The 11,514-nt window shown below is 40.9% G+C and overlaps 2 protein-coding genes across 2 annotated transcripts; both read left to right on the forward strand.

The window, feature by feature from the left end:
* The first annotated feature begins 1,159 nt into the window (after positions 1–1,159).
* LOC106612705 (flavin reductase (NADPH)) lies at positions 1,160–4,235 on the forward strand. The gene is made up of 5 exons (XM_014214132.2): positions 1,160–1,402; positions 2,222–2,383; positions 2,765–2,854; positions 2,958–3,089; positions 3,597–4,235. Exons 1-5 carry the CDS (start codon positions 1,318–1,320, stop codon positions 3,749–3,751), a joined length of 624 nt encoding a protein of 207 aa, XP_014069607.2. The 5' UTR covers positions 1,160–1,317; the 3' UTR covers positions 3,752–4,235.
* Positions 4,236–5,295: 1,060 nt separating this feature from the next.
* Positions 5,296–8,101, forward strand: LOC106612704 (SERTA domain-containing protein 3). Its single transcript, XM_014214131.2, has 2 exons — positions 5,296–5,728; positions 5,985–8,101. Exon 2 carries the CDS (start codon positions 6,014–6,016, stop codon positions 6,824–6,826), a length of 813 nt encoding a protein of 270 aa, XP_014069606.1. The 5' UTR covers positions 5,296–5,728; positions 5,985–6,013; the 3' UTR covers positions 6,827–8,101.
* Positions 8,102–11,514: the final 3,413 nt, after the last annotated feature.

The following is an 11,514-nucleotide window of genomic DNA, read 5'->3' on the forward strand; positions in this document are numbered from 1 at the left end:
GTCTGACGAGGGAAGACTATGTGAACCACATTCACAACCTTGCCAGAGACCTGAAGATGTGTCATAGTGAAAAGGACATCAGTGTGCTGCTAACAGTTTAGCTTTCTCCACCGTCCCTGTCCCCATATCAGACTCGAACCAGTGATCCTCTGCTTCACAACACACATGAGCTAAACAAAAGGTACCAATTGGATAGCTTCATCGGCGACATCTCAAGCTAGATGTGGAGTGAGTTTACGGCACGTTCTTAACTCTGTTACAATAGCACCTCCCCAAACTAATTCCTGCAGGATTTAGGTCAGTGGGCTACCACATTCTTGTAGCTCACAATGTGGAACACAGGAGGCAGTTCGAATCCCTGTCAGTCACATTGGTGCCTTAACCGGATGGATGTCGCGAGGTGGGGTTGGTTGAAGTGCAATGAAGGTGATTTGGCAAGAGGTTACTAGGACTAGGCCTGCAATTTGATCTCCTTATCATGACACAAGGCGAGACCCAAATACAGACACAGGAGGCAGATGGTTGGAGTCTTACAATGTTTATTAATCCAAAAGGAGTAGGCAAGAGAATGGTCATGGACAGGTAAAAGGTCAAAACCAGATCAGAGTCCAGGAGGTACAGAGTGGCAGACAGGCTCATGGTCAAGTCAGGCAGAATGGTCAGGCAGGCAGGTACAAAGTCCAGAAACAGGCAAGGGTCAAAACCAGGAGGACTAGAAAAAGGAGAAATGCAAAAAGCAGGAGAACGGAAACCCGCTGGTTGTCTTGGAAACATCCAAGACAAACTGGCACAGAGAGACAGGAAACACAGGGATAAATATACTGGGGGAAATAAGCGACACCTGGAGGGAATGGAGACAGGTGAAACAGGGTCAGGTGAAACAGATCAGGGCGTGGCACTCGACATATTTTTGGGAAATGCCAACCTTTCAAAACTTTGGATCTCCAGACAGAGAACAAAAACAGAATACATGACTTGAAATTCTCTAAAAGGAATATATCTTGCCATGAAAATCAACCCTGCGCTATGGTTGATCTGGATAGATCAACTGACAATAAAGTTTTGAAATTCACACAAAAAGCAGGACTTCTGCACAATGTAGCCCTGTTGTGACAGTGTGCGTTTTCCTTTAATTGATGGGAATGGGAGGATCTGTTGCGGAAGTGAGCCTTTTTTGTTTATCTAAAAGGGGCGTTTCCCAAAGTGTCAAAGAGGTTCATTTTGCATGTGTGTTTTCGGATATTGTTGCACACGATCAACGAAGCAAGAAATTGTAACATTCTTCTGTGACCAGTGATATTTTCTCAATCTGTTATTATGTCAGAATCGATCAAGAATGTTGCAATATTTGGGGCCACGGGAATGACGGGACTGGTGACCTTACCACTGGCTGTTGCAGCGGGTAGGCAACGTTTCTAAATTACATAATTTACAAATGATTGTAGGAGATGATAGGTTAATGATATGTTATTTACACAATCCCTCATATAGCATTTGCTGTGTAGACTAGTCCAAAGGTGATCGGAGTGTTTTGCCATGTTTCTAAACTATGCTGAACGTTTTCTATGCAATGCTATAGGACAGCAGACATCTGTAATTAACATATGCTATGCTAGTTTAATTGGAAGTATCAATGGTCATCTGGGCTATTTGTCACAGCCTTCATCTGGGAAAAAACAGGTATTCTATATTGTGCTTTATTTTATATTCTATTCCAATCTTATCTATGCTATTAATTACATCGTTTTAAATTAATAGCCTAATAATGTAACCCAGTTGTCAATGATATTTATAAAATGCACACTCAATCACATGTAGCAAACGTGCTAAAAGAAGCAGATATAATTTGGCTTATTTGATTCCCAAGCGTTTTCGTTTCCTTGCTCTGAGATCACGAGACAAAAGTGTTGAGTCATGCAAGTCGTTATTGGGTTCTGCTGACTCATGATTGTGGTGAGTGCATTGGAGTGCACGGCAGATACGTGATAATGTCCGCTGTCTGCTTATCGTGCTTATCCATAAAACTGGGATGGCCTCATCAATTCGATCCATGGCCGTGCTCTAGAATTGAGATCGATTCATCAAAAATGAACTAGTTGCCTGCATTACATATTCCATTCATCTTCATATTCCCATCAGACTCAAATTTCTCTGGATCAGTGGTAAGTGATAAGATGAGTCAATAAATTCACAATGCTTCTTTGTTTATCATTGTCCACAGGTTACAATGTGACAGTGCTGGTGAGGGATCCTGCCAGGCTGCCTGCAGAACACAAAGCCTGCAGGGTGGTGGTGGGAGATGTCCTCAATAAGGAGGATGTGAAGAAGACCATGCAGGGTCAGGATGCTGTTATCATCATTCTAGGCACCAGGAGTGACCTCAGTAAGTTTAGGCAATCTTTCATTAGTAAGTTATAGGAATGTTAAGTTAGTAAAAACATATGTGCAGTCGTGTGAATAAAACCAAGTTATAACATATGTTATAGGGGTTGGGTTAAATGCAGAAGACACATTTCAGTTGAAGGCATTCAGTTGTACAACTGACTAGGTATCCCCCTTTCCCTTTATACAAACTGAAATCAATCTTGAAGTGAAAATCTAAATGGAAGTGTTCAGGAGTCTCATTAAAACATGTTGTTTTCTGCTCTAAGGTAAAATATGTTTTGTAATAATATTCAGGGTGTGTTGCAGTAACTAACTGCACTAGGGGTTGCTTAGGCCAGGATATTGGTCAGTATGTTCATGTTTCAGTTGTAACCCACAGGTCCCACAACAATGATGTCAGAAGGAACCAGAAACATCCTAGACGCCATGAAAGCTCGGGGGATCCGCAAAGTAGTTGGCTGCATGTCGGGTACATAGGAATCTTGGACAGTCAGGGTTACAGCATCTTTCCAACTTCCAATAAACCACCATAAAGAAACCATATCCTTATATCGTCCCCCTCTGCTTCACAGCCTTCCTCCTATGGGACCGGTCTAAAGTGCCAGCCAGGCTCCTGCCGGTCACGGAGGACCATGATAGGATGTACATGGTGCTGAAGGAGTCGGGGCTGGATTTTGTGGCTGTCATGCCCCCTCACATCGACGGTTAGTCATCGCCCTTCCTCATTTCCTGAATCAGTAGAAATGTAATACTGTACTACCATAGATGCATACTGTAAGTGATTCCAGTAATGACACAATAGGCCTAACATCCTTCCTTACACTCTAACCCACTGGGCACAGATGTAAATTCAACGTCTAGTCCACATTGGTTCAATGTAATTATATTGAAATTATGTGGGGAAAACGTTGATTCAAAGTGTGTGCCCAGTGGGTATGTACTGGATGGATTAGTGTTATTCAACTGATATCAAAATAAATGGAGTCGCACACGCAATTTTTTAATTTATTTTTTATATTGTTTACAGTTTATTTGCCGTTGGTCAGCACCTGTATATTAAATAATGTTCTCTGGGGGTGCTCCAGCTCATGCTTTTTATTCAAATGATATTAAACATTATAACATATTGAGTAAACATTTTCTGAATATCTAATAATATTAGGTGCCTTATATTAAACTGCTAAATATAAATGCACTGCTATTCCCAACAGATAACTTCCCTTTGACTGAGAAGTACACAGTGACAGAGAACATGCTGAAAGGGCGCGTCATTTCCAAATATGACCTGGGACACTTCTTCATCAAGTGCTTGTCCATCTCTGACTGGGACAGGAAGACCGTTGGGGTTTGCGGGGAGTACAGTTAACCCTAACAAGACAGAGCCCTCCTCCTTCTCTGTTTCCATGAAGCAGTTACCACAACTGGCCTATCAGACACCGCAACTTAGATCCTATTTCTACAGGCCAATCGTTCTTGCTTGAAAGAAATGGAAGCTTTGGCTTTTCCTAATGTTTTGTAATTATTTTCATTATCTTGACAATGGATATTATAATGTAGGAAAAACGTAATATGTTGATCATCTTTGTAGTTGTGTGTGGGTCTCAGACTTTGTGCAGACCTATATCGTTGAAATATTTATATTCTTCCAAATAGCAATTTAATGTTGAATGTACAGTATGAGTGCAAAGTGAGACAGCAATTAGGCCTATGTGTTATTGATAGCCTAGGCCTACTTGTAGCCTGATCGTGTGCTCTGCCAACAAATGTAGACTACAAATGTATACATTCCTAAGAATCATATTATATGTCATCATTTTATAGCTTGCTTTTGAAATAAAGGGTTGCCAGTCTTTGTCACTCTCTCTAGAAAAACATGTCAACAATGTTTATCAGAGGTATTTGCTGGAACTATGTTGCTATTGAGGGTGAACAGCTGAAATGGAGCTTGAACCAATAACTGTGGTTATGGGTTAACTAGCACCTGACCTGTGCCATGAAGGTCTCAAAGTCTTCTTGGCAGAGGCAGTAGTACACTCACATACAGAGTCACTATTTCCGATATCTAGAAGTGTCACGTACACAAACCCCTCTGTGAACACTTCAAACAAAAGCTTAGAGACTGCTGGGACTATCCCACCACTGTCAACACCATAGACGACATTTCCGTTATCTACTGCAATTCTGACGAGTTTGAATTTCTAATTTGGCGATTGAGACAAACATTTTAGAAGCTTTCTGCTTGAATATAGAGACAAACAGGTAGGCATGCAATGACTTGTGTAGCCTAATGTCACAGTATCATGGGTATGCAAAGCATTCAGTAACTTGTTGAGCAATGTAGCTCGTGACAGTCCATAGCTGGCTTTGTCAAAATAGGCCAGCCTACTGTAAACCCAAAGAAAGTTGCTTGCTTATCATAAACTCATGTTTTTTTTAAACTTCAAATACAGGACATATTTTAATTTAGTATTATTTGAGAAATGTTATCCGATTCACATGCATTAGTAATTTGCCTTAAATATTATTTTTTTTACTCTTATGTAGGCTACCCTAGTGATGTAATGCACTCATGTAACTCGCCGCTTGTCACTATTTCCAGCACGCAGGGGAAAGAATACGGTATGAAGAGAAGCTAAAACTGCTCCTCCAATAGAAATCGATGATCAAACTTGGGGTGCGTTCGTAAATTAATTTTGGCTATCTACTCCGATTTCAGAGCATGCTTGTCTGAATTCATCAGTTATTCTGCGCTCTGGCACACTCAGACGAGAGTGCACTGATAGCCAAAGTGAATTTACGAAAGAACCCAAAGATTGACAACGCTCTGAATTTACGAACGACCTGAGCACACTCTGCAACACTGGAGGCAATTTACGAACGCACCATTGTAGATGAACGCATGACGACGTTGGCTAGCTAAACTCATGCGTAGAAACACGTTATCGGGTCTAACGGTCGTCTCGCGACAAATCACAGGCAAAAGTTGTTTGACGAAAATAAAAACGTTTCAGTTTGTCACGACATTGGAGTAATAATATGTTCAACTACTTAAGATATTGGCTCGAATCTAGGGAGTGCTTTTAGATTTCGAGAAAATTAAGAACTAATGAAGAATTGTTCACTTCTTTCCTTGACTTGATTTTGGCGAGAGTCAAACCTCTCGCCTTTTCCTCTCTGGTGAAACTTAAATCTCGGGCGGGAACAAGTTCACGTTTTAGTTTGCCGGTGGATTTTGTACCGAGTTGGCGAGCTAGGCAAACAAATATATTTGGAGCTAACAGCATTCTTTACATTTCTATATTGAAAAGATACCTGGAGCCAGAAGAACAGTTGCGCACGACAGGTTTGTTGTTTTGTCAAATTTCGACAAAGTAACGTTAGGAAGTGGAGAGAAAGCCATTAGCTAGCTAAGTTACCTAGCTAACCAACGTTAGCTACTGTACTAACGTTAGCTATCTAGGCATTTATTTACTAGTCAATTATCACCGGGACATAGCTATATTACTAGCTAATTATTATCCCACAAATTGCAGTCAACTCACCATGTAACGTGATGTGATCTTTAAAGATTCTTATCAAGTTTTGTGTTCTCCCTCAAGCTAACAGTAACTACCTTTGGTCGAGGAGGATGATGATATCCAAGGGACAGAAGCGCAAACTCCACGACGATGTCGTGGGGGGCATGCGTATCGCCAATTGGGAGAGCCAGCGGCAGTCGGTGCTGGGCATCTCCCTCGACAAGTACCACCGCGGGAAGGCACTGGTGGAGCCTAGTTTGCGCCGCTCTGTGTTGATAGCCAACACCCTGCGGCAGATACACATAGAAAACAAGCCTCCATCTGGGTTAGTTAACCTGGCAGGACCTGTGCCACCCATGGTCCCATCTAACCCCTGCATCCACTGGGAGTCAGGTCTGGGTGTGGTAAACAGTGTCGAGGACATGGAGGAGGTCTGGATGTCCTCAGAGAGTGACTTCTCCCTGTCAGCTGCTGTCTCCTCCATCCTGAAAGAACTAGACTTGGCTGTTGATGGAGGGCCAGGGCCTCAGGCACCTCAGAGGACACCTTTCATGTCCATTGAGAACCTACCTGGAGACCTGGGGTTCAAACAGGCCCCCACATGGCACTGGAGTACTGAGTGGCGCCCTGAGGGTTCTAGAACCTCAGAGGGTGTGGCTTTTGGTAGTGTGGAGGAGGTCATGCATTCCAGCTACCTGCAGGATGTGAAACTGGATGAACTTTTCCATGACATTGACACGTCTGTGTTTGACAGGGAGATGGGGGTCCGAGCACTCTCTGCTGCAGCCAGTGACGAGCTGCTTAAGTACTTACCCTCTCTGTCCTCCGTTCCGTCCACTTCGCCCTCTCCCTTCTCCCTCAACCAGAGCTTCAGGGACCTGAATGAGCTGGAGCACATCATGGAAATACTGGTAGAGTCTTGATCACCAGAACTTTGAGGAAAATATTACATTATTAAGAGAACAAGACGTTGAAATGTAGTGTTTGCTCTGTCCAGTTGATCACATGGTTTAATGACCCGAAATGGCTGTTTCTATACAAAAGAAGAAAAGGCTGAATGAGAGACTAGCCTACTTTTTCTATTAGTGGTGTTTTTAAATGTTAAATGTAATATCCCTTATGACTAGCTATATCAAGAGATTATATTGTAAGATGTTCCTAATAGCAAAGCAGTTCAGATTGATGTCCAATACATTAATTAGTGGGTAGGATTGACTCAGTTGGAATTTTGGAATACCATTACATGCCTCTGGCATCTATTGAAGGGAAGATAGATGACAGTTTTTAAATATGAAAAAAAAAAACTAACCTGGGGGGAAATGTCTTCTGTGAAGAAATCCCTTTCATTGGTCTTACTCTAGTAAGTCACGGGTTAATTTTGAACACATTCTCACATCCTTCAATATCACAAAAGTACATCTGAACTACAAGATGTAGCATTGTATTTGTCAGTATGTTCTTTAGTAGTAGTCTACTTTGCCTAACCAGTATGCATAATTAGGCTACATATTGAGCTGTGCCACTAGCTTACAGCTAGCTTCAGCCATTAGGAAATACAAATATTACTTTAACCTGAGTTACTGGCTGTGAAATGTCATGGTGCTTACCAGTAGTTCAATATCCAGTTATAACAGCTGGAGGTAATATAGAGGAATTCCTCGATTTGGTTCTGTTGTGTGTGTGCAATGATGTCTAAGGGGGAAAATAGTGTTTGCTTGCAGTAACTTGGTTGTTGTAATATCCCAAACAGATGTGTTAGTTTCATCATTAAGGATTTCGTTATGAAAGAAAATGTCTAACCGGTGTCAGAAATGGTTCAAAGGAGTTATTTATAGAAACATCATAGTTAAATGTTCAGCTAAATATGTAATCTTTATGTTCCACAATTGGATTGTTTTATATTCTTGTTTATATAATGTATTTTGACTTAATGCCCTGAAAAAGCAAATTATGCTGACATTTTACAATAAAAGACATAGCATAAATTGACGTAGCATAAATTCTGAAAATCAGAACAATGCAAGTGCAGCTGGATCATGTGCTGTTGAATTGTTAAAGTGCATGTGAAAAGTTTAATAAGTTTATAGCAACTGATAATGTATTAACTAACTGCCAATAATGTAATAGCTGCTAATGTAATAACTTTTGTATTTATAATGTAATAAATGGCCAATAAATATACTGAACGCATAACGTGATAGCGTTTTTGCGCGTAATGTAATCATTATTACATTATGCATTGATTGCAGACATTAAAACCAATAGATAGCGATAGCGATGACGACATCTAAGTATTCCTATGGAAAACTCCTGATTGCTCATTAAGCCGAAATAATTTGAATTTCAAGCGTGCCATATGGATGAATGGGCCCAGAGAAAGGAGATGGAATCTCATTGGGTAATGAATTGGACGTTTAACGCCCCACCCAGCAGACTGTCAACCAATCTCGTTCACGTTGTTATGCAGCGTCACACAATCTCTTCTCAATGTCAGGTATGAGTCGAGAAACGGCTATCTTCCTCGACAGTACTTAATGTCACGATTCCAAAGCTATACAGTATTACATATAGCAAGTTAAATAGCACATATCATGGAAAATATCAGTAATATTGTACATCTTGTTGACGAAATTCATGCTAATGTTGACTTTTTGAGCTAGCGCCCAATTGACTCCCATTCACCCCTTGAAGGAGAGCGCTTCTTGTCCCATAATAATAGCCCAGCATGCACCGCGTGGACCATTGCCTTAGTATGGATAACGTTTCCCATCTCCTCAAAAGTATATCTGCCGTTGCGAATGTCAGACTCCACCCCGTGAGGCTCATCGATCTGCAGGTTGAACACGGTGAGACTGTACTCCTAAATTGATAGTGCAGTTTGTTTAGGCGATTTTACAGCTAAGTAGCTACTTACTGTACATGGTGATATTGTCTTTGGTATTATTGTGTGTAGCCAGCCCATAGAGCAAGCATTGCATTGTGAACTTTGTAGTCGATTTGAGCTGCAACAGATTTCCACAACGATTTTCCATGTTGCTACCATCCTTATTATAATGCCAAAATGAAACATTTGTTCACACTTTTTTCTCTCTCACATATGTGTTATTTAACACTGTAAATTAAAGGAATGAGTGGTTTTGGGTGACATTTTTCTTTAATGTTTATGATATGAGGGTGCAAACTTCCTCATAGCCTGCCGGCCAGTGATTGAACTGTGTTAGCACGTGGTCTTGTGTGACCGATAACGTATACTGAACAAAAACAAACGCAACATGCAACAATTTCAAATATTTGACTAAGTTACAGTTCATATAAGGAAATCAGTCAATTTAAATCAATTCCTTATATTAAGCAAAGCAGACCGCACCAATTTCTTGTTTTTGAAATGTACGGACATTATTTACAAAATATGCATTTGTGTTTAGTGAGTCCGCCAGGCCAGAGGCAGTACGGATGACCATGTGTTTAACCATTTTCCTGTCCTGCTAAGCATTCAAAATGTAACGAATACTTTTGGTTGTCAGGGAAAATGTATGGAGTAAAAAGTACAGTATTTTCTTTAGGAATGTAGTGAAGTAAAAGTAGTCAAAATATAATAAGTAAAGTACAGTTACCCCAAAAACCTACTTAAGTAGTACTTCTTTAAAGTATTTGGATTGAAGTACTTTACACCACTGCAGATACCTTTAAAAAAGTAGGTGTGTGGATCAAAAAACCAGTGAGTATCTGGTGTGACCACCATTTGCTTTATGCAGCATGAAACATTTCCTTCGCATAGAGTTGAGGCTGTTGATTGTGACCTGTGGAATGTTGTCCCACTCTAAAAATGGCTGTGTGAAGTTTCTGGATATTGGCGAGAACTGGAACACGCTGTTGTACACGTCAATCCTCTCAAACATGCTCATTGTGTGACATGTCTGGTGAGTATGCAGGCCATGGAAGTACTGGGACATTTTCAGCTTCCAGGAATTGTGTATAGATCCTTGCGACAATGTGGCTGTCTATTATCATGCTAAAACATGACGGGATGGCAGTGGATGAATGGCACAACAATGGTGCTCAGGATCTCGTCACAGTATCTCTGTGCATTCAAATTTCCATTGTTAAAATGCAATTGTGTTAGTTTTTCATAGATTATACCTGCCCATACCATAATTTCACCACCACCATGGGGTATTCTGTTAACAACGTTGACATGAGCAAACTGCTCACCCACACAACGTCATACATGTGTTCTGCAGTTGTGAGGCCGGTTGGACCCAAATTCTCTAAAATTACATTGGAAGCGGCTTATGTTAGAGAAATGAACATTAAATTATCTGGCAACAGCTCTGGTGTACATTCCTGCAATCAGCATGCCAATTGCATGCTCCTTCAAAACTTGAGACATCTGTAGCATTGTGTGATAAAACTAAACATTTTAGTGTCTTTTTATTGTCCCCATCACAAGGTGCACCTGTGTAATGATCATGCTGTTTAATCAGCCTCTTGTTATGCCACACCTGTCAGGTTGATAGATTATTTTGGCAAAGGAGACATGCTCACTAACATGTGTGGCTGTTGCTGCTTCGTGTGATGTATTGTTGTCTCTACCTTTTTGCTGTTGTCTGTGCCCAACAATGATTGTATTATGTTTGTGCTGTATCATGTTGTGCTGCTACCGTGTTGTTATGTTTCTGCCATGCTGTTGTTGCCCTAGGTCTCTTTTAATGTAATGTTGTGGTGTCTCTCTTGTCGTGATGTGTGTTTTGACCTACATTTTTATTTTGAATTCCTGCCCCCGTCCCCACAGGAGGCCTTTTTGCCTCTTGGTAGGCCGTCATTGTAAATAAAAATTTGTTCTTAACTGACTTGCCTAGTTAAATAAAGGTTATATATTTTAAAAGCAAACATTTGTTCACAAAATTTGAGAGAAATACAATTTGTGCATATGGAACATTTCTGGGATCTTTTATTTCAGCTTATTTCAACACGTTACATATTACATTTATATTTTTGTTCAGTGTAGTAGTCAGAATGGATCACTGTTTTATTAAATATCTCAATTTGTAGCAAACTTTAAAATAATTCACCGTGGGGATCGAAGTTGATCATAATAAACTAATTTGAGGCCAAAACGTACAAAATGTGGTTTGGCCGTTCTGGCAATCGTAATTTAATATAGGCTTTCGGCACCGCTAGGTTGCTATGCAGTAACCGGCTAGCAGAGTTTGTGACACTGGGTGCCTGGTTGATTATTACATTACAAAGTGGGTAAATGTTTTTCATCAATAGTGTAATAACTTAAACCAATAATGTAATAACCTAAAATCAGTTATTTTATACACATTTTCTCCCCAATTTCGTGATATCCAATTGGTACTTGTCTCATCGCTGCAACTCCCGTACGGACTCGGGAGAGGCGAAGGTCGAGAGCCGTGCATCCTCCTAAACACGACCCAACCAAGCCGCACTGCTTCTTGACAATGCCCACTTAACCCGGAAGCCAGCCACACCAATGTGTTGGAGGAAACACAGTGCACCTGGCGACCGTGTCAGCATGCACTGCGCCTGGCCCGGCACAGGAGTCGCAAGTGCGTGATGGGACAAGGATAACCCTGCCGGCCAAACC

The sequence above is a fragment of the Salmo salar genome, chromosome ssa09 (assembly GCF_905237065.1).
Source record: "Salmo salar chromosome ssa09, Ssal_v3.1, whole genome shotgun sequence".
NCBI classification, from domain to species: Eukaryota; Metazoa; Chordata; class Actinopteri; order Salmoniformes; family Salmonidae; genus Salmo; species Salmo salar.

Excerpts from the sequence above, each read along its gene's own strand:
- LOC106612705 (XM_014214132.2), top strand. The coding sequence starts at position 1,318 with ATGTCAGAATCGATCAAGAATGTTGCAATATTTGGGGCCACGGGAATG. Across the intron at positions 2,384-2,764 it reads AGGCACCAGGAGTGACCTCA|GTCCCACAACAATGATGTCA; the intron begins GTAAGTTTAGGC and ends TGTAACCCACAG. Across the intron at positions 2,855-2,957 it reads AGTAGTTGGCTGCATGTCGG|CCTTCCTCCTATGGGACCGG; the intron begins GTACATAGGAAT and ends TCTGCTTCACAG.
- LOC106612704 (XM_014214131.2), top strand. The coding sequence starts at position 6,014 with ATGATGATATCCAAGGGACAGAAGCGCAAACTCCACGACGATGTCGTG.